This window comes from Cordyceps militaris (assembly GCF_000225605.1).
Source record: "Cordyceps militaris CM01 unplaced genomic scaffold CCM_S00001, whole genome shotgun sequence".
Taxonomy (NCBI): Eukaryota; Fungi; Ascomycota; class Sordariomycetes; order Hypocreales; family Cordycipitaceae; genus Cordyceps; species Cordyceps militaris.
Genome location: NW_006271969.1, coordinates 4,559,436 through 4,581,488, shown reverse-complemented (window position 1 = coordinate 4,581,488; position 22,053 = coordinate 4,559,436). Strand labels below are relative to the sequence as shown.

The 22,053-nt window shown below is 53.5% G+C and overlaps 6 protein-coding genes across 6 annotated transcripts; 4 read left to right on the top strand and 2 right to left on the bottom strand.

Moving 5' to 3' along the window:
- Nucleotides 1-1,570: 1,570 nt before the first annotated feature.
- On the top strand, nt 1,571-5,752 carry CCM_01419 (C2 domain containing protein; the record flags this gene model as incomplete). The annotated part of the gene is made up of 1 exon (XM_006666575.1): nt 1,571-5,752. The coding sequence occupies one exon, from the start codon at nt 1,571-1,573 to the stop codon at nt 5,750-5,752; it is 4,182 nt and encodes a 1,393-aa protein (XP_006666638.1).
- A 1,172-nt stretch (nt 5,753-6,924) lies between these two features.
- CCM_01418 (uncharacterized protein) lies at nt 6,925-9,095 on the top strand (the record flags this gene model as incomplete). Its single annotated transcript, XM_006666574.1, has 4 exons — nt 6,925-7,330; nt 7,393-7,531; nt 7,582-8,211; nt 8,273-9,095. 4 exons carry the CDS (start codon nt 6,925-6,927, stop codon nt 9,093-9,095), a joined length of 1,998 nt encoding a protein of 665 aa, XP_006666637.1.
- Nucleotides 9,096-9,493: 398 nt separating this feature from the next.
- Nucleotides 9,494-12,213, bottom strand: CCM_01417 (alpha-1,2-mannosidase, putative subfamily; the record flags this gene model as incomplete). Its single annotated transcript, XM_006666573.1, has 6 exons — nt 9,494-10,542; nt 10,617-10,925; nt 10,981-11,758; nt 11,813-11,853; nt 11,903-12,004; nt 12,075-12,213. The coding sequence occupies 6 exons, from the start codon at nt 12,211-12,213 to the stop codon at nt 9,494-9,496; spliced, it is 2,418 nt and encodes an 805-aa protein (XP_006666636.1).
- A 1,118-nt stretch (nt 12,214-13,331) lies between these two features.
- Nucleotides 13,332-14,663, top strand: CCM_01416 (uncharacterized protein; the record flags this gene model as incomplete). Its single annotated transcript, XM_006666572.1, has 1 exon — nt 13,332-14,663. The coding sequence occupies one exon, from the start codon at nt 13,332-13,334 to the stop codon at nt 14,661-14,663; it is 1,332 nt and encodes a 443-aa protein (XP_006666635.1).
- Nucleotides 14,664-17,437: 2,774 nt separating this feature from the next.
- CCM_01415 (putative glycosyltransferase) lies at nt 17,438-19,124 on the top strand (the record flags this gene model as incomplete). The annotated part of the gene is made up of 4 exons (XM_006666571.1): nt 17,438-17,652; nt 17,715-17,875; nt 17,932-18,099; nt 18,154-19,124. 4 exons carry the CDS (start codon nt 17,438-17,440, stop codon nt 19,122-19,124), a joined length of 1,515 nt encoding a protein of 504 aa, XP_006666634.1.
- Nucleotides 19,125-20,019: 895 nt separating this feature from the next.
- On the bottom strand, nt 20,020-21,581 carry CCM_01414 (uncharacterized protein; the record flags this gene model as incomplete). The annotated part of the gene is made up of 2 exons (XM_006666570.1): nt 20,020-21,372; nt 21,426-21,581. 2 exons carry the CDS (start codon nt 21,579-21,581, stop codon nt 20,020-20,022), a joined length of 1,509 nt encoding a protein of 502 aa, XP_006666633.1.
- Between the last annotated feature and the right edge of the window lie 472 nt (nt 21,582-22,053).

Below are 22,053 nucleotides of genomic sequence, written 5' to 3'. Positions count from 1 at the left end.
CTGATCTGAAGCGGGCGCCCGTATGTATGACAAACCTCCAAATCTTCCTATTGCACTAAGACTCGTCTGCCACACAAATGGCTAGCACAGGGACATGAAGATACTGGTTGACTGGGAGCATCAGGTCCCCACTACCTATTAGTTAGTACAATCTGAAAGTGCCCGCTAAGCATGGGCAAATGGGTACGGCCTATGACGCCAAGGCCAGCGTTGCTTTTGTCCGGCGATGCGACGTCTCTCCACCTTGACCTTGCTTGAGCATCTGGCGGGTCAGATTCACTTCTGTCAGGGAAGAAAAGGTTTAGTTAGGCGACTGGCATCGCAAAGTCAAAGGGGATGGGATGCTCCCGTTGTTCAGTTGCCCAGCAGTCGTTGTGAGGTCAGAAATGGAACAATATCCTCGTCATCATCTAGTTATCAAAAGAGAGTCAACCACGTACTAACTAATTAGCACAGCAAACAATGCCACCCATCTTGGAATGCTGCCGCCCATGGTATCCGTCTTTCTTGGGGCTTGACCACTTCCATTCCATACCATGACTGTGGCGGGTTTGGCACGGTACAAGATGAGTTCTACTTCATTGAATAGATGCCGACAATGGCGGTGCTTTATTCCTCAACCATTGCAGTAACAGAGAAGCGGTATTCTTGGGCATGATGGAGATGTGTTTTCTCTTGAATAAACAAACAAAATAACAGCATTATTATTCAAGGTACTTGCCTCGCCTCGGAAATGTGTTGGTGCGCCAACAACGGCCATGTCTTTGTCCTCTGCTTTGCCTCTATAATAGTAATTGTAACTAACTAGGTAGGTGCCTAATAATATTACCTTTTTTACCTTTTTATCTGTAGTACCTTTGACCCCACACAGCCCACCACTGCCTCTGAAGCTCCACGCGGTTACGCAGTTTAGTATGGTGCCCGCCCTCGGCCTCTCCCTTGGCCGCATGTCGGCCTTGCATTCCTCCATGATCCATGATAACTACGGCCATGGCGTGTTTCCAAATTTGTTTGGTTGTTTCAGCAAGGGCGCCCAGGCAAAGGCATTGCTCACACCACTTCTAAACAGCCGGGCGGTCCCTTGTTTTTTTAGCGGTCCAAGCTCTGTTGCTAGGGGTTTTACCAGTCTGCGTCCTGTATTGTAGTGGACGGGGTACAAGCTCATAGCATGCGCCTCTACGAAAATGACGTTGCACTCACTCCCAGATTGTGGCTGTCGCACCTCTCGTTTGGGCTGCCCTTTTCCATCTACCTACCTCGGGCTCCAAGTTGGATGCTTCACTTCCACGATTCCATCTACCGCTCGCTGCTCAGCTCTACCCACTTCAAAACGCGCTTGCACCTCTTGTCATCCATCTCCGTTACATCACCTTGGCTCTCTCTCTCATCTTCTTGTCAGCCACCAACGCGACACGATCTGGCCCACCTGCCACCACCCTCCCTCCCTCCCCTCATCGCCGCCGACGTCCAGATCGTCACCGCCGCCGACGCACTTCCCCCTTGACCTGGGACATGAACCATCACCCAAAGCATTCTCCCCGCCGACTTGCTTCTTGAGCATTGTCTCGCCATGTCCCAGGATTTTCGAAGGTCCTCGGTCGGCCGTCGCCTCAAGAACAGTAGCAGGGACTCGGGACGCCGCATCCACGCAAAGTCCAAGTCAACCATTGTCCTCGTCGAGCATGACGAAGCCCGCAGCTTCGCTCTACGAACCGCCTACCTCCACTACCTCCTCCAGCCCAAAACGAAGCGAAAACAATACGTCGCCGCCCCCAAGCCTCCCGCTCGCACACACACCAGCGTTGGCCAACTCGTACAGGAATACGTGTCTGGCAGCGCGTCTACCCTCAAACTCCCCAGCAATTTTCCCGCCGCCCTTCTAGACCGTGTTGGCGGCGTTTTGAGAGGTTCTGAGCGCTTGCCCGGCTTCAACGATGCTGCCGTCAAGCGCAGCTTTGCAGAGGCCTATACCGCCTTCTCTGAAAAAACCTTTCGCAAGAATATTGAAAAAGAACGCAAATTCGAGCCCTTGGTTCTCATATTCTACTCATCAGCCACTAAAGCTGCCCAGAAAGGTCGCGCCCCCGACGATGACTCCTGGAAGCTTCTGCCCGATCGTCATTTGGCAATGTTTGTCCGCCTCGCTGCCACCATCCTCCGAGACCAGGGCCATGAACGCGACAAGTCTGAATTGCTCAACAGACTAATCTCTCTGGAAAATAAGCTCCTCACAAACGATCAGGACCTCGTCAGCTCCGGTTCCGATTCTGCAGGCACCACTATCGAAGTTGTTGTCCCTCTGAGTTATGATGTAAAGGACATGCCCATGGTCCAAATAGTTGCTGGCATATTTGGCCTCAGTCTCTCAGAGGTGCAAGCTGAAGTCAATGAAAAGCGCAGCGTTTGGACTGAGGAAGCAGCTCTGAGAGACCTCAAGACATATCAGCAGCGCCTGACTTCCAACGGATCCGGTGCTCTACGCAACGACGACTTTGATGTTGAGGAATCATTTACTGAGTGGCAAAAGTCTGAAGCCCACTTTCTCTCCCAGTTGATGCTGGAAATCCTGACCGCGAAACCGGAACTTGCAAAATCCTCCTCATCTAGCGATAAAACTCTGCCCAGTCGCCCACAATCCATGTACGCCGAGAACCAAGCCTATGCCGACCTCAGTCGCGCCATCTCCTCAATAGATACTTCTCTTGGATTCGATCCCTTGGCATCTATATCCAGCATTTCCAGCGACGCAAACAGTATTCGGACTGTCGAAGAGAGTGGCCTGTACACGTTTATTCCACCTGACCCGCGCGCGTTTTATAAATATATTCTCCAGCACGCCGTCGCATTTGACCAGCTGCATGCGGACCCTGCAATCGACTACCAACCCCTCTCGAAACAATCTATAGACCTGATGACGGAGCTTTGTGTGCGTTGGCGATTACCTCACGCCTCGCGGTTAATCGCTCTGCTCGAAGTTGCGGCGCGTAAGTTCCTGGATCAGGAGATTGTGCCCGAGGAGCTCGATACCATACTTGACGTTGTCAAAACCCCCCAGCCAGAGCCCAAGAAGGCGCCATATATACAAAATTACTCATCACCTTTGACCGACATACCACCGAGCAAATGGACCATCCATGACTTTGCCGTCTATCAAAGCACGTTTCATTCCATTCACGACGCTATATTACGAGAACTTTACGATATCATGGCCCAATGTTACGATAGCAAGCCCCCGAACATCGGTGCTGTCATGTTCATCCTCGAAAATCACATTTACAAGGACGAGATATTCACGCCGAGAGCAGAAGCAGTCACCGAATTCACCGAATATCTGACTACTGCCCTACGGAACAAGGCGGTCGAGGTATACCGCGAAAATATGCGCAAAGAGATTCCAGTCGTCAAGGAAAAGTGGGAGTTTGCACATGTTGTGAAGCTTGGCAAGACCATCACAAAGCTTTGTGACCGCATCCGTAAGAGGTACAAGAACAACCAAACTATCATGGGCATGGATCCTTTTGCAATCTTGGTAGAAGAAGTTTTCCCGAATTTTGAGAGCGATGCTGGCGCGATTCTCGAATCAATTCTTGGACAAGCAAAGGTTAGTGGTGAAGACATTGACATTGAAGATGGGTTCGAGCTTTACAAGGAGCTTGTTGCTATTCGCCGCATCCACCATGAATATCTCCCCAACAAAGCATTCACTTTTAATATCGAAAATTTGCTTGTCGATTTTGTCTGGCGGTGGATTCGCTCTGCCGAGGGCAAGATGTCCGACTACGTCGACCAGGCAATCAAACAAGACCAATTCCAAGTCCGCACCGAGCATGGGCATGATACTGAGCAGCATTGCATTGCGCGCGACTCAGAGAGACATAGCGTGTCTGTTATTGATCTGTTCATGCTATTCAATCAGACGGTTGACCAGGTGTTTAAGCTGGAGTGGGACAACGATGAACACCATGCTCGTTTCATGACGGCGCTCGCCCGTAGCTTCTCCGCAGGCTTAGGCCGCTACTGCGAAGTGCTTGAGCAGAGATTCGCCAAGGAAATGGATCGCCCATCGGCCGAGCAGATTGCGATGCAGACCAAGTCGGCCCAAGAAAAATGGGTGCAATACGCCAAGGATGCCTGGAACAACAAAGAAAAGGCGGAACCGTTCCAGTTCTTTGCCGAGTCCTTTGTTAAACTAAACAATATTGAGTATGCTATGCAGGAACTCGACAAGCTGGAAAGGAGCATGAACTCGGATGCTTGTGCCGAATTGCTGGAAAAGATTGATGGCCCTAAGAAGCAGACACGAAGACCAAGCAAGTATACATTCACCATTAAGGTTGTTGAAGCAGAGGACCTCAAGGCTTGCGATCCAAACGGGTACAGTGACCCGTATGTCGTCTTTGGGGACGAGTATCAGAAGCGTCTGTACAAGACACGCATCATCTACAGGAACCTCAACCCACGCTGGGATGAGTCGTTTGAGTTTACTGTGCAAGGTCCGGTGAATCTCATTGCCACGGTTTGGGATCACGATACATTTGGAGACCACGATTATGTTGGCCGGACGTCGTTGAAGATCGACCCGGCCCATTTTGGTGACTACCTCCCGCGAGAATTTTGGCTGGACCTGGACTCGCAAGGCCGAATGCTTATCCGCGTAAGCATGGAAGGGGAGCGCGACGATATTCAGTTCCACTTTGGCAAGGCTTTCCGCCACCTCAAACGAGCCGAGCGAGACATGGTGCGCAAAATTACTGACAAGGTATGTTGTGTGAAACACTTTACGAATGAAAACATGCTAACAAAAGAAAAGCTCACAAGTCAAATCAATTCGACGCTATCTATTGAAACGCTACGGGGCCTCCTGGGATTGAATGGTCTTGGCTCGCAGGTTACTAACCTGTGGAAGAAGCGTACATCGACGCTTCCAGCCGTGACGCCGGCGCAAATCGAACATGCTCTGTCGCCGTTATTTACCTATTTCGACGAAAACTTTGCCATTATGAAACAAACGCTGACGGATGCGACAATGATTGCCGTCATGACACGACTCTGGAAAGAAGTTCTCATGACGATTGAGAACCTTTTGGTTCCACCAGTCTCTGACAAGCCATCCACGCAGAAATCTCTAGGCAGAAGAGAACTCGACATTGTCTACCACTGGCTCGATCTCTTGTTCGGCTTCTTCAACGCCAAAGACGAGCAATCTGGCGAGCAGCTCGGCGTCCCAGCCGAGGTGCTCAAGTCGCCTAAGTGGCACGAGCTAGCGTCGCTCAACTTCTTTTACTTTGAAGACAGTAACAGCCTCATTCGGGAATCGGAGCGCATGGCCTCGGCCACGGCGCAGCGCACGCAGCAGGCGCTCGTGAGTAACCAGCAGACGATGCGGCACTCTGCGCCGCCGGGCTTTGGCGCGGCGCTGGGCGGGGCGGGCGCCTTTGCCAGCATGGGCACGATTCGGCGCGGCAAGAGCATCATGATGAGCCGCAATCTCGGCACTATGCGGAAGGCTAAGGAGGCAAAGCGCCGCGAGACCCAAGCCGACCCCAGCGACGATATGATTCTTCGCATCCTCCGCATGCGCCCCGAGGCTGCCAACTACCTCAAGGAGCGCCACAGGCAAAAGGAGCGCCAGGCGGCGACGGCCGCCGCCGCTCTCATTGTAAAGAATTCGGTCACGGCGGGCTGGAATACGGGACTAGGGGGGAGTGCGGCCGCGAGCCACTTTGGAAGGATGAACTTGCCTAGGCGGTGATTTCTCTCCTCGTCCAACGCAAAATCTTTGGCTTTGTATTCCTTTTCACATTATATTACCCATAGCGTGTTTGATATTTACTCTTGGCTTTATGATAGTAGAAGTACGCTGGATCACATTCGTATTCAAGCCTTCTTACAGGCCGAGTTGTGCTTTAATGGCCACCAACGCAGCGCAGACTTTTGTACGGTGCCGCGACTCGGCGCCAGTGGTTTGATAGACTTTTCTGTAGCGCAAAGTTTTATCTTTTACTTGATCATGATTGAATACCTGTAGGCGCACGCGCCTTTGAAGTGGGTGATTGGCTGCCTTTGTTGACGCCCTCTGATGCCATCACCTTATCACGTCGACCAACGAACGCCCTGCTCCTTGGAATTCATGAAAGACTTTGTCGGCTAGGAAGCAGGTGGGAATTCCTTCCCATGCCAGACCCAACAAGCCCTCTTGATTCCTCAACGAATGCAAGAGGTGTAAGCTGGAGCTGCTGAAAAATGGCGGCGGCTTGATTGCTGTTTCAGCAAAAGCTGACTATTATGAACTCTTGATACTCATTGTAACGGCCAGCCACAGTGGGACTACGGCTACCACCTCAAACCTGGCCCCCCGAAGTCTCCGGTCGGCCGTGCAATCAGTTCTTGGCATCGAGATTGTCCCATGTTGGCCAAGGCGCTTATTACCGTTCGCGCGTCCGCCATCCATGCCTTGCTACATCTTGCCTTTTACAATCGCTCACTTCCTCGCATTGTCGGAAAGTTGAAGGATGGCAGTAGTGCTCGGCTAGACGGCACAGCAATGGAACAAACGCACCCCCAAGGCTGTGCGGCTGAGACCCTTGCATTGAAGAAATGGACCAAAGAGAAACGATCGCGAGAACCCTGTGCGGGCCCCGAGGGCTGTGACTTTTTTACTGTTCTCTTTCTTATACGCCGCAATGTGACCCAGCTGGCAGGCATAATCTGTGTGGCGCCTCACCCGCCATGCGGGCGCATGTACACCGATTTCAGCCAAGGCGGAAACAGAGGTCAGGTCAGTGATTTCGTGATTTCGCGGCAGGATAGATAAACTTTGGTCCGGTCCGCCCAGCCTCCCCAACGGCCAGCGTTTCTGTTTTTCCCCCCATCTTCTCCAGGCAAGAAGCACATTCTGACCGAGTCGAGCGGCTCTCCGGAGCCATGGATTCCAGCCATCATCACGACGAGCAGTACAACTACGCTCCGCTGCCGTACCAGCACGCTCCCGGCCGCGAGTTTCGGCCGCAGCTTTCGCCCCGCAAGCCTGTGCCTGGCGATTTGCCCTTGTCGTCCTTGCCTGGAAGCGACCAGCCCCAAGGGCCACCTGTTGTTTTGGCTGTCCCTCCGAGAAACGCCGGCACTCAACGGCCCGGGATCCTGCGTGTGTGGACGTGGGAGCCCCTGTCTCTCCTCGCGAGCAGCGCGGCCTTTGCCGCCATTGTCGCCGTCCTGCGCGTCTACGAAAACAAACCGCTCTCGTCGTGGAAAGCGCCCGTCTCCATCAACACCGTCGTCTCCATCCTGTCGACCGTCTTCAAGGGCCTGCTCGTGACGCCCATCTCCAATGGTCAGATATAGACACACATGCCCTTCTGTACTTGTAGTATTCACACGCTTTTTCTCCTCCAGGAATCAGTCAGCTCAAATGGCTTTCGTTTGCCGAGACGTCACAACCCTTTGTTCACATGGATACGTATGATGAAGCGAGCCGAGGCGCCTGGGGATCTCTGCTGTTCTTGGCTCAACAGCTCCGCGGCAAGAGGCTCTCGTGAGTTGCCATCCCGCGGCCTGGCTTCGGACACGCTGACACGCCGCCAGTCTTATTGCCAGCCTTGGGGCCTTCATTGCCCTCATCACATTGATCACCGACCCATTCTCACAGGCCACAGTATCCATCAACAGCTGTACCCTCGCATCCCCACAGCAAGCAAGTATCCCACGATTCAACAACTACGACACCTCCATCCATGCGGGCAGCGGGCCGTCTCAGCTATCTCTGAGCATGCAGTTTGCCGTTTTGGCAGGCTTGTACAACCCGCCAGCAAACAGCTCTCAGGCTATCAGCCAGTCAATCACTTGTCCTACAGGGAACTGCACCTTTCCTGGACCAGTCTCACTGAGCACTCTCACCATGTGCCACTCGTGCCAGGACATTTCAAGCTCCATCGAGATGAATGGATCCAACTACTCTGTGCCGGGCTATCCTTACCCGCTCTCGATTTCACCTCTCAGCCAAGGCCAGCTGGGAAACAATTTCGCGAGCGTTTTCGTGACGAACATTGCGGGAGAAGGCGGTGCGAATGACCCGGTACCATGGGCAGATGGCGCCTGGAAGAAGACTAGCATATTCAACTTTCAAGGCTTGGCTTACACGACCGAGACGCCCGATTGTGTCGCGCAGGAGAACTGTACCTGGACGCCAATGGCGTTTGACTGCAGTCTTCGACCGTGTGTCAAGACATTGTCCGCGAGGGTAACCAATGGACGGTATCAAGACATTGTCCGCGAGGGTAACCAATGGACGGTACATCGAAACCGAGCTCTCACGAGACTATCTGCATTTCCTCAACGTCAGCACGCCCTTTCAACTGGCCGTGGACAAGGTCTTCATCGATGGCGCCTGGATGGACTGTGCCGGCGAAGAGTCCAGATCCGACACCAACACCGTCCAGATTCTCCTCCCCGCGAGCCAAGATATCCTCAACACATCGGCAGAGCCACCGAGCCTCTGGTACCCCCAGGGGTGCACGTTTAGCGTGTCCGCCGGCGCAATGGGGGCTTTCGGGCTGTATCTCGGCGGCATCTTCAGCAAGGCGAAAATCGTGGGCCAACCGCGCACAGTCACCGGCGATGCCTGGCTTCAGCAGATGTGGAACGCGGGGCAAATGACAATGGCGTCTGTTGATACCTTTACAGAAGGCCTAGCTCTGAGCATCGGGGCTGAGATGCGGAGAAACGGCAGTCGGAGCATCGGCGGCGATGGCGCGCTGCCTGTGGCGTGGACGAGGGCCACTGGACATGCGCAGGATACCGAGCCATGTATTCGGGTGCATTGGCCGTTCCTGTCCTTCTTGGCCGCCCTACTCGCTCTGGCGGTGGCTTTTGTGATTGCGCTGGTTGTGGCAAACCATGGCAGTGCTGCGTGGCAGGCGGATTGGAAGTCGTCAACACTGCCCATGTTGTTCCACGCTATAAAGGGAAAAGAGAGGTACCGTTTTGAGTCGGACGGAAATACTACCAAGCAAACAGCGCAGTATTATGACATGGCAAAGGTGGTAGAGGCTCAGCTTGTGGAAGAGAATGATGAGTGGGTATTTTCGGCCAGGAACTAGACACAACGATTGGCATGGTGAAGCTCAAGCATGCTCGGAGGGTTTACTAATTTGTAATAATTTCTTAATTCTCAAGTCAGCATTTGGGGACTTCCGTTGTTCATACGTTGTTCATACGTTGTTAAGAAAGTGCTAGTACACGGCCACTCTCTTGAAGCACGCTCTGGATCTCCGGATAGGGTGACAAAACAAACCACTGACCTTTACAGAGTGAATTATGGTACGTAACTTGGAGTTTTTATTCACATTACTATCACTCCTACGAAGCAATCTTTGCAGATTGCTAAGAAGAAGAAAATCGCGATTGCCCTAGGTGGCATTTCATTCAAGTCGATTCCTTCAAGTCGATTCTTTCAATTCGGCTCATTCAAGTCGATTCATTCAAGCCCCGACTCAGTTCATTGCTTCCAGAAATGTGTCGAAGCGCTCGGTGGAATCTGATCCGCACCACTACCCCAGCCGCTCTCTTTCGATCCTAGGTGCAGTTCCAGCATGCCGCCGTCGCGAAAGAAGTCATGCGTCAACCAGCTCTTCACAAGAGGTTGGCCGTTGAGTGTCGCGTTCTGAATATATATATTCTTGTACGCCGCGTCAAAGTTGCGCGTGCGCACCGTGGCCGTCTTGCCGGTGACCGGATTCAGCAGGCTAAACTCCTTGAAGAACGGCGGGGTGATGAGGTAAACGTTTTGGCCACTCATGGGGAACAGGCCCATCATGGTGAGCGCGGTGAAGCTGGCCATGGAGCCCGAGTCGTCGTTGCCCGGTATGCCGACGAGGGTGTCGTTGAAGGCGCTAGGAATGTACTTGTGCGCGTACTCGGCAGACACACCAGGCCGGCCAATGTAGTGGAAGAGAAATAGCATAATGTACGACTGCTCGTTTCCAATGTAGAACAGGCCGGGCGTCTCGTGCAGGTAGTGCAGGCGGCGCAGAAACTCGTCGGAGCCGCCGAGCGTGGCCACGAGCGTGGCCACGTCGTGAGGGATGTAAAAGGTGTAGAGCCAGGCACCACCCTCGTACGTCTCGTGGCCGTTTTCATTCAGGTAGCAGGATGTAAAGTTGTAGAGGTCGGTGCAGATGGCCGGGTCCTGGTAGCCAAAGCTGCCATTGAGGTAGCGCGGCTGCAGAAAGCCCTGGAAGCCGCTGTCCTCAAAGTCGGCCAGGTTATGGCTGCCGGTCAGGTTGAGACGGGAACGCGACTGTGAGTCAAACATGTTGAGCCAGTTGCCGGAGCGGTTGAGATACTTTTCGGCGTCATGCACCTGGCCCATGTCACGCGCCATCTCGGCGATGCAAAAGTCGTTGTAGCTGTACTCTATGGTGCGGGAGATGCTGCGCGTGTAGATACCCACGCCGTAGGGGTCAAAGTCGTCGGTGGGAATGTAGCCCAGCGTCTTCCACGAGTGCAGCCCGCCACGGCCCTCGACAGTCCACAAAGGCGGCTCATCTTGGAGCAAAGATCAGTATCAGGACTCTCAAGGGAGGGTAAGAAGGTACAAAGAGAGGTACAAAGAGACTTACCTTCAGCGTCAGAGATGACAGCTTCATACCCAGTCTCCCAGTCAATACCATCAGTCAAGCCCTTGAGATACGAGTCGGCCAGCAAGTTGTCGGCGTTGCTCCCTCCTTGGGTAAAGCCTTTGCAAAGTGACATGCGGCAGTCGGGCATCTTGCCTTCATGCCGGTATACGTCAATCAGACTACGTATCATCAGAGTCTGAGCGTGAGGGTCAACGAGCGTCAGGAAAGGGTGAGTGCTTCGAAAACTGTCCCAGATACAGTAGTACGAGTCAAAGTACGGCTCGTCGCTCCTCCAGAGTGGGTTTTCGCCTATCAACAGTGAGCTTCGGAGAGACGAGAATGGGCAAGGCAAACCAAAGCCTACCAGTATAATCTTGTGGAGATAGGAGGGTTCTGTAGAAGCTGCTCCAAAAAGTCCGCTGCAGGGATGTATTGAGACCAGTATTGTCCACCTTGATGACATTGAGCTTGGAGCGCCAGGCATCTTCGGCCTGTTTACGAATTTTCTGAAAGTCAAACTCCGGAATCTCCAGTTGAGCATTCCTGCAGGCCTGCGCAGCACTGATGAAGGAAAGTCCAACGCGTGCCACAATCTGGTTGTTCTGAGGGGGCTCAAACTGGACCCAAGCACCAGCCGGGACGTTGTTGGTCACGTTGAGACTTTTGGGGTCGTTGCCGGCACGGTTGTTGACCCAGACACCACTGTCGCGCACCTGAGCCCCATGAAAGTCGACACAAAAGTGCGATTCATACGTGCCGACACCAAAGGAGGGGTTAAACGTACCGTTGCCGGTGATGCGGCCCGTCGTCCCGTCTACGAGGACGGTCGCCTTGCTGCGCGACTCGGACAAGTCGGACAGGTCAGCGATGATCAGAGGGACCAAAGGAACGTGCGGGTCGGTATCTTTGGTTGGGGTCCCGTCTGTCGGAAAGGTGAAGCGATAGAGGGCCGTGTGATTGGAGACGGTCATTTCCGCCGTGATGGACGTGTTGAGGGACACGGCAAAGTAGCCGGGACGTGCGACGACGGTGCCGTTCTTGCGCTGGGAGGCGCGGGTAATTTTGTTAAAGTAGCATCGGTTCAGCTCATTGCCGGGACATCCAGTCTGCGCAAAGAGTGGAAAGTTGCCGAGCGAGGCGGCCTGCAAATAGCATGTGAGCACGGAAGGGTTGATGGATGAGGCTGGCCGACTTACACCACCAGTTCCGCTGTCGTGCATGTGAGAAAAGCCAGTGACTGTGTACCATCAGCGACCAGTAGTACAAAAAGACATGAGGTGTCCTACTGTCTGCATCGTTGGAAGCAAACCCGCCTTGGATTTCCTTGTTCACGTCGGCAACGGCCTTGGCCATGCTATATGGCAGACTGGCTCCAGGGAAAACATGGCCTTGTACGGTGAATCACTATTAGCACACCTACGGATGATTCTGCTCGAAAGCATGGCATTCGGTGCTCACCTCCGTTGACCGTTCCAATGAGCGGGTCGACATAGTCGAGAACGTCAAATTTGGTCGAATCTGTAGCGGAATGGGAAGTTTGCGCCGTTGCTGCCGCAGCTAGCAGGAGCTGACCCAGAGCCAAAAGTCCAAGAAGCATAGTTACTGAACTTGTTGAGAGGAATGAAGAAGAGGCAACTTCCCACGTCGGAAGATGGACGTCAGAAGATGGACGTCAGAAGATGGACATCAACTTCCTATATGTGCAATGCGGGGGAAGCCAGGTTTCGATCCATGGCGTCCTGCAAGCAGTAGTAGAATGGTCGGCCATGATGTCGTGAAACGTTCAGCGGACGCATATCGAGCATATTCAAGTTTGCAGTCGACGAATCGGTACATGGCGAAGCGGGGTTGTCACCCGCAAAACTGACGAGAATCAACGTCACCCTAGATCACATGGTGCGAGGGGAAAAGCAAGGTCGCGTGCCGTGATGCCTGCAGCAATTGCTGTGTGCCAGCATAAAAGTAGGGCGTTGAGTAGGGTGTCTAGTCTGCAGCGAATACAAGGATGTCTGCATGCGAGGAGCCATGCGGAGCTCACTGGTGGAACAAATTGTTGCCAGAGGTTGAGATGAAGTCTTGGTAGAGACAGTGTGTGTGTAGGAGGTGGGCAAGTTGCTGGTGACTGTGCGGGGAAAGGAAAGGGGAAATAGTCGGGAGAAGGATCAGGGCGTTGAGGCACTACAGGTGTAGTTTGTGCTCTATAATTTGTTCATCAGTGTTTACAGTCCAATTACGTCAATAATCGGGCTTAGAAACGGACTGTGCCTAGGCCACTCCATTTCGAATATTTCATCCCTACTCTTATCTTCTTATGATTTTCTTCTTCTTCTGTTCTATTGCCATAATTTTAATAGCTTGAAGCTTTAGCCGCGCCAGCAGTGGTCCGAGGCGGTGCTGCGCGTGGCACCACCTGTTGCGCTGTTGTTCCGATAAGTGTTGTTTGTTGTCTCTCGCCGGGATTGGCTCAACCGCCGATGTGTCGTAACAACTGGTATGGTCCCCTATAAAATGTGGTAGAGCCACTATACCCTAATTTAGTTTAGCTATTGTCGCTTGACTAAACGCTACTAGCAAAATATCAGCCTTCCTGATCAGCGGCCGACGGTTGTCCAGACAACAAGCGCCTAAGGCACACCAGTTCAGCGCAGCCGCTAGATTCGCTGGGCTCATCAATCTGCCTACAACAGACACGACGACACGACAGCACAGCACGTTATGACCCCCGTGAGAACCTCGCCACACGAAATGGAACCTTGCAAACCCTACTCTGGTGCGCGGACCTGCCTACCTCCTCCGGAACACCCCGACCAAGGCCTCGCGCGGAGCGGCACCGCTACCCGCGAAGAAGAGCGCGCCGTGACTCTGCGTCATCCGCGATACCCCGACGATTCCAACATCTTGCTTGTGCTGCCGGCGCTTGATCCAATTCCCCGCCCGGGTCGGGTCTTCACTGAGGACGACCCCCTTAGCTTTGGTCTGCACCACGACACGGCGCGCGTTGCGTGCGCCATCATCGCCAACTGCCGCTGGGATGGATACCTTTCCGAGAGTAAGGAGGACGGCGCGCCACTGGTAACGACCGACCCAGACCATATTTTGCCGGGGAGCACCTACTACTTCCATGTGCCGAGCGACACTGATGACGGTGAGCAGGGTACGCCGTACCCAATCGTGCCATCCTTTTCGCACTTCCGGTTCCCGCATAATAACTTGCCACCTACATGGACGGCCTCGAGACTGTCCTTCCCCGCAAGCCACCCTAAACCGCCGCGCAAGTTCTCCTTTGAGAATACGGTCCTTACGCGTGACGGCTCCTGCCGACTGACAGCGTCTACGATTGGCACTGAGATTGCCCACTTTATCCCCCGCACGGAGGACCCCTGGTTCGCCGCGAACCAAATGTTCCAGTACTCATCGCGGCCCGAGGCTGTCATCACCAACAAGACCAACAACCCACGCAACGCCATGCTCATGGGTGCCCAGCTGCACTCAGTCTACGACCAGCGTCAGTTCGTCATGGTCCCGAAATGGGGCGCCTGGCTGATTCACGTCCTCTCAGGCTGGCACGGCGAGGAGCTGGCCGCCGTGTACCATAACGTCCCGCCGCAGCCACTATCAGGCTTGGCAGTCGAGTACGTCTTTACACGCTTCGCATGGACGGTGCTCGCTCAAACGAGCTTCCTCGAGGCGGGCGTGTCCCGCCGCATCGTGGTGCGCGGCAATGACGGATTGCCAACGGCGCGTGAAGTTTCGGGGCCGGACTGCCGCACCATGTTTACGCCAAGTTCGGCTAGGTCTAAGAGCCGTAGTCAAAGCCCAAAGAAACGCGTGCGGGATGACACGGTCGAGGATGGTGAAGACAATTACGATGACTTGAGGGACTTTGACGATCCTGTGTGGGATACGCGGGGACGGCCCAGCAAGAGGACAGCCTACGGATCGGCCACGACATCCGTCGCTTCTAGTTTTGAGTGTTGGCGTGATGAGTCAACAGACTGCGAAGCTGAAAATGGTACCAGGGGCGCTGAGATACGGTGCTCGCTTTGAGCTAGAATCATCAGTCTTGCCTCATCCGTCCGAGTTATTTTTCCCTTTGAGGGCTCGATGGAAGCAGGCCTTTAGATAAATAAAACAAATGTGCCAGTCCAAGCAGCGGCTTACAGATCGATAAAGCATGCAGCCGGTCGTGCCCACTTTATGACATAGTGCTGTACACCTATACTATAAGTAGGGCTCCTAGTCAAAAAAAGTCAAGATGTGGTGATTTTTGTATTAGCATAAAAGTAAGTACTGCAGACTCCTAAGCGGATAGGGCATCTAGAACTGCGAAAGTCCCTGATAACTATACCCTATAGATGCCGCATAGTAGGTCTGGCTTGATAAATCTGCTACTTGAGATAGACTATATGCCTATAGCATTATAGTTTATAGTGAGTAGCTTGTCGGTCGAGCCGCTGCTCATTTATTCCCTAAGGCGACTTTCTATGGCCCTTGATGTGTTAGAGGGGATGCTTGGCAGAAAATCTAGACGCCCCTAGTGAATAGATTTCGAGCTTCGATGTCGTGTTGGCAAAGGTAGGGCGGTAGCCGCATAACTCCAGTTATGAATGCTATGATGTGCGATATACGTCTGGATAGAGCTACTTCATGGAAATTACAGTAGTGGCAATGGCACGATTGTGAAAGTTCAAGCCATGTGATACCAGTCGCGTACACGCGCTTAGGCCTCGTCGTTTAATCGCAATGCGTCTTGCATTTTCTTCTGCGCGAGATACAAAGCATAGGCAGAACGGCGTAGGGGTACATGTAAGTGGCATTTATAAATTAGTGAGGTCTGAGCAATTTTCGACAACGCCGACTCTTTAGTGACCTCAGCCAAACGGAGCGCATACGGACGGCTTCACAATGCCGCCGCCCGAAGGAGTTTGTCATGAATAATAATAAATCCATTTTGGATACTATTGAATGATTACTGTATGATAGTTGAAATAGAACATGCTCAAAGACTCACGGTTACAGGCAGGTGGCCTATCAGCGTGGGGTGGCCAAGAGGTACTTGAACAAAGGCAGTCGTTTTACCGCCTAGAAATCAAACCAAATTTGCACACTTTTTTGGGGAATTTGGTAGTTCCTGAGACGCCTCTCGATAACCCCTGATGTGCTTCACTAGCCTTTATACTACTAGGTAACTAACGTTAGGTCTTGCTCGGACGGAACCAAGTCCACTGATACGTTGCCGGGCGAAAGCCTCTTGTGGCTGCTTAGGGCCTAATCAGGGGTCTAATCGCCCGCCAACCCCGAAAAGGAAACCGATGTGGCTGGCGTTTTGCGCACTTCGCACAACTTATAATTACTAGTGACCATGAATCTTCGCAACCAACAACGCCACGTCTGTCCTGCGGTTGCAAGTCGCGCCGTGTCCGTACGGCTACTTCCCTCCCGTATCGTGCGCCACCCGAGTCATCGCCCAGCTTATTACCGCCCTTTATCACTATTCAGCCAGAGCGGGCCAAGAGAGGGGGGAGGCCTATCTGCAAGCCCCTTCCACATGCCACCATCGACAACCGATTCATCTACCGTTGTTGGCTTCACAAGCTCGGCCTCTCCGTGTCTTTCCGCTTTTTTTGTAACGGTATATTGCTACCATGGCTGCCCCCTTGATGAACACATGCTACTCGGCTTGGCCGTCAGCAGAGGCCGAAACAGCCGAGAATGAAAAATGCTTACCCATCTGTTGAGTATTGATGCAACTCTGCCAGGCCTGTCGTGGTGTTGCACCATTTTCTACCAACCACACCGAGCGTTCGCAGCAGCCCTTGCTACCATCCGGCAAATAAATGCCATTGCCTGCAAAACAGCCGACAACAAAGGAAAAGACGTTGCATCGTTCGACCCCGGCTTACACTCTTTCAAAAGACTCGTGGTGCCAATGATATGCCGCTACTGGTAAATCGTTGTGAAGTGCATGATATGGCCCCCCGCACCAATACCACCTTTGCGGATACGGAAACCCGTGCTACACCATATATGTGTGCAGGAACAGAAACCGGACGAGACATTCATATGCTTGTCCTTGATCTAACACATGCCCGGAAAACTCCGAACTGGGAACCTCCTCATTGGCCTGTTGCCTATCGCGTGTTAGCTTGTGTGCTGGGCACTCGCTAAGTGCGAAAAAGATGGCGCTAATGCAAGGCTGGCTCTCTCAGCTTATTTGTATGTATGTATAGTACCATTGCTCCGGTTCAATGCACACATGTCGGTGATCCTCAGGGTCTAGCCTGAGCCACCAGTACTCCGTGCACCCCCCCCCCTCTCCGTTGAGCGTTGCGGCTCAAATAGAGTTTTTTTCAGCAACAACGTCGTCTTGGTCGAGGGCATCACGGCCTATTTCAGCTTCTCCGGAATATACCTCTATCGGAATATGGAGACGCGATTGTCTTCCTCACTGGGCCGTCAGTCGAGGCCCTCACGGTCCTCGCTGCTCCTCTTTTCGAACCACGACGCTATCTCACCACCCCGAATACGTCCCCGTACAGTATCTACATGATAGATCTGCGCAGCATCTCAAGTGGGCAAAAATAGTTTTACACCCTGCAGTCAAGGAATTGGCTTCAATATGCTCCGCTTTTCTAGTCGCCAAGTTGTCCCGAACCTTGGTTCCGATACAACTCTGGGATCATATCGTGAAGACCGTCTTAGTCGCTGGACCGGCTATAATAACATTAGTCGGCTTTGTCGCTCTTACAAACATCTAGACTTGTCCTTTCTCGTCGAGCTCTGTAAAAAGTCGTTGCACATCTTCACATACCCGCAGCAGAATGCACATTGCCCTTTTGACCAACCCGGCCTCGGGCCAGGCCAATGTCCATTTCGCCACGGCGCAGGAGCTCGTCTCACAGGGCCACCGCGTCACATTTCTCTCGGCCGAATCATGCGGTAGCAAAGTGTCCCGTTTTCGCCAATGTCAGCCTTTGTCGCGGCAGTCTCTCGTTCACTTCATAAGTTTGGGTTCTGCGCAAATCATCCAAGACTAGTATGTCAGACCGTGGAGTGCAGCGTCTTCCTTGCCCGCCTTCTAATCGAGATTTTCTTCAGCACCAAATTAGCACAAGTCGAACTATCGACTATGCAAGGAGAGCCCGGTAGCATCAGAAGTCTACTCACAGGCATCAATGGGGCGTTTGGTCCTAGCGAGATCTACGCCGATGTGGCTAACAAGGTCTCGGCAACACTTGAAGAGTTGGATCCCGATATGGGTAAGTGTCTCACGATTCGTCATGATGAAATGTAGCCAAGTCTAATCACTCGGCAGTTTGCGTCGACTGCTTCTCCTCTCCCTACATTCACGGAACACGGATGGCCCAGCGCAAGCACATTGTCTTTGTACCATGCTCGCCGGGTCTCACTGCGTCGCGAGGCAGCTTTATACCCTATCCAATTGCTGGCAATCGTAAAAGATCCTGGGGAACATTATTCGAGAGTTAGTTCATATTCTCCCATCAGTGGCAACTCGGACTCACATTTCTTTTCTCAGATGCCGTTCTTCAAGCGCACGAGTTTGTCCACAGTCGGACGGACGCCAAGCGACGAGCGAAGCGCCGCTTACTCCTCAAGGGATTCAAACTAAAGTCTTTCGGACACTCTGAAGACACATGGATTCTTCCCCCGTATTGGAAAGATGACAACTGCGTAGCTGGCGTCCACTTCAACACCTTGGGTCTCGCAGACTGTCCAGAACAACCGTCCAAGCTAGCGTTTGTGGGAGCTGGTCTTTGCCCGGACATGTCCCCCGTCAGCTCGGACCCAGACGAGGACGTCACTTGGATGAATCAAGCCCTGGCTCTTGAAGAAGACGTCGTCTACATGAACATGGGGTCCATGTTCATCTGGCGCGAAGAGGATTTCTGGAACTGCATGCGGGCGTTCCAGTACGTCAGCGAAAAACTGCAGGGCCGCGTGCGCTTCCTCGTCAAGATCAACTCGCCCATGGCCGCCGTGACGGACGCCTCCCTGCACTTCACGATCCCGCAGCAGGACCTGCCCGCGTGCGTGCGCCTCACGCACTGGGTCAAGAACCAGGCGGCCATCTACTCGCACCCGGCCCTGCGCGTCTTCATCCACCATGGCGGCGGCAACTCGTTCAACGAGGCGGTGCACTTTGGCCTGCCCCAGCTCGTCCTCAGCCAGTGGTTCGACACGCACGAGTACGGCTACTGCGCCGAGAAGTTTGGCCTCGGCTTCCGCAGCCGCCGCCCGCCCGCGATTGAGCGCCGCGACGTCGAGTCCAAGCTGCTGCGCATGCTCGGCACCGAGTGGCCCGTCTACAAGGAAAACTGCATGGCCTGGGCGGTCCGCAGCCAGATTGGAGGCGGCGCCGCGGCGGCGGCCAGGTTGGTCCTCGCGCACGCGGAGCAGGGCAGCAGGAGCGTTTCCAGTCAGTCGTCGCGCAAGTCTTCAATGTGCTACTTGAAGGAAGAGCGCTTTCACGAGAAAACGCTGGTCTAGTATGGTTGGAAATTCTTTTTGTTACGAGCGATTTGAAAGAGCAAGAGCACGTTTAGAAAAGGAGCAACCGCTTTCATGAGAAAGCGTTGGTCTAGTATGCCTAGAATCGTTTATTACGAGCGATTGATAGAACAAGAGCACGGTTAGAACATTATCAATGGAGCACTATATGTGCCAAATTAATCTTGTATGTGTCTGGGAGCATGGCAACGTGGTATTTCCCACGTGTCAAACATTCTTCCCTACTTTCTGAATGAACATAAGCTACCAACAGTACAAAACTCGCCATCAGGGTTCATTATTAGACAATTTCAACGAATCACACTAAATTATAAACCCTCGAACTGACTATCTTAGAATGATTGTTTCATAGTGACATGCGTTATATCCAATTGGCCACCTTTTTCTCCGATAACTAGTCCCGCAATCCGCTAGACTGCCTGCTTCCGAACATGCTGCAGTTTTTTTTTTGCCCGGAGCGGCTTTCCAAGACGATGAGATTGGCCGAGTCAGATAGGGCGTCGGCCAATCCAGTCGGCCAGTCTTTGCACACCCTACATCGCGCAAGATTGGTTGTTTACGCGTCACCTATTGCTCTACGCCAGAGCTCCTAGCATGACAGTTGGCTTGCAGAGCTTGCTTCTACTAGCAAAACGAAGAAAGGAAAATAGATTACAAAGATGGAAGGTACGAAGAATAAGAAAGATGGATAGAGTTAATAGACAAAAAGAAGTTAATAAAAAGTAAGAAAATCGTAAGAATAAGAACGATAACAGTGTAACATTAGCTCCCGGTCTGAGTGCAAATGCTGTTTTATTATTGACAGCTAGAGCAGCCAGCACAAAGAAAATGCCTCAAGTGTGGCCAGCCAGACGATGAGACAAGGGTATACCTTCTAGATCTTTGACGAGGTGGTATTCTCCCCCGAAAAGGCGGCGCGTCTGAACAGAGCCATGATGTTGTCCATGAGCCCAACAACGTCATCCCTGTCAAAGTACTTGCCATCAAACAGCAGGTTGCACCGCATGTCCCCGCGGAAGCTATACAGCGCAAAGCAGACATTCGGATCCGTGTTGCGGCCGCCGGAGCGAAAGTGCACCAGCCTCGCTCGGGCCGCAGCAGCGCCGCGCGCCGCCTGCTTGGCAAACTCGCCCTGGGACGTCAACGTCGGCCTGCTGACGGCCGGCACCGCGGGCGGCGGCGTCGACGACCCCATGGCGGCCTGGAACGCGCGCGGCGCGAGCTCGTCGTAGACGCCGATGATGTGCTGCGACGCCAGGTCCTGCTGCTGCCGCGCCTGGATGGTGCGCGCCAGCGCAAACACGTTCTGCGCCGCCGCATCCGCCGGTCCGGCGCAGAGGTCGGCCCTGTCGAGCCACAGCGCGCCGGGCAGGATGCTCATGCCGACGGGCGCGTGGCGCTCGCTGGCGCGGATGGCCGCCCAGCGCTTCGCGTTTCCGCTGAAGACGAGGTGCGCGCCCCCGTCGGCTTCGTCGTCGGGGGGCCCGTCGTAGCGCGCCTGGATGCCGGCCGTGATGCAGGCGAAGAACAGCGCCGTCAGCGTGACGCCGTGCTGCTTCGCGGCCGCCAGCGCGGCCGCGACCAGGGCCGCGGGAAACCGGACGTGCTCGTTGTGCATGAGACTGGCGCGGGTGTGGTGCCCGGCGTGGGTGGGAATGCCAATCGAGGGGCGCGCCCATCGCGCCTGAGCACGCTCGTATATCGTCATGGCTTCGGCGCGCTGTGCCGCCGTGACGTCTGCGTTTTGGCTGGTGTAGGCGTGGCTGAGACTCTGCGGCAATCTGGGGAGGAGACTGGCGCTTTCGGGCGAAAAGGACTGCGCAAAGTCGGCATCGCACTCTCTTGCTGACAGGTTGCTCACAAAGGAGTCGATGATTCGATACACGTCAAGGCTGGTGAGTGTGTGGGAGATGTTCAGCACGCAACCTTGACGGCCCGACGAAGGCTCGAGTATCACTGTCAAGGTCGTGACGTCTGATATCTGGCGACATTGCTTGAGCAGAACCTCTTCGCAAGTGACATTGTCCTCAAAAAGACACGTCTCCGATATCCAACGCTCGGCATCATCCACAGACTGCAGTAGCTTGAGAAAGGCCTGGTCAGAGCCCAGAGTGACGCCAACCAGTGGCAAGCTTTGTCTGGTCAGCCACCAGGCTGTTTGACAGCGCTTGCGAAGCTCTGCTTTTGGGATACTTGTTTCGAATTCTCCCAAGATGTTGAGTTGAAACTAGGGTAGGAGATGAGCGCCTTGTTCAACCTCGAGGCAGTACACAGACTCACGCTTCCATTATTTGTGAGCTCTGCGGCCCTGACTATAAGCTCTGCTCCTCGCAGTTTTCGACTAATTTCTCTCGTTGCCAAATCCAAACTCCATTCCGATTTGACTTGCGACATGGTACTTTGACCTGGTGCGGCTTTGGGCAGTTCTAGCGCCATGTTGGTATCGTCGACGCCAAGTATGACTGGAGAGGAGGCGTGGTGAGAACCCGGGGAATCTTCAACCTCGGACGTTTGTAAGACAGTTGAACACGTGGAAATGCAGTCAAGACTACGCAAAGTGATAGCTCGACTCAGAGCAAGCCTGGATTCCACTCCTACTGCGACTCGTCATCCAAATGAAAAGCAGAGCCGCATGCTGGCCACCGAATGTGACGGTACGCTATCCGTCCACTCGCTAAAACGACGTCTAGTGCCAACGCTAGTCCATATCTCTGGGAATAGGGGAATAGAGTCGGGGTGTGTATTCAGCTGGATAAGGAAACCTCATGTCATGGCCGAGACCCGACCAAGGTTACCGTGCCGATGGAGAGATCTCACGGGTTTACCGAAAAGGGATGGTGTGGATGATTTGCCAAGAGCTAATCAATTTCTAACTAATAAACCCTGGATTCAGATAAGACCCAATGGC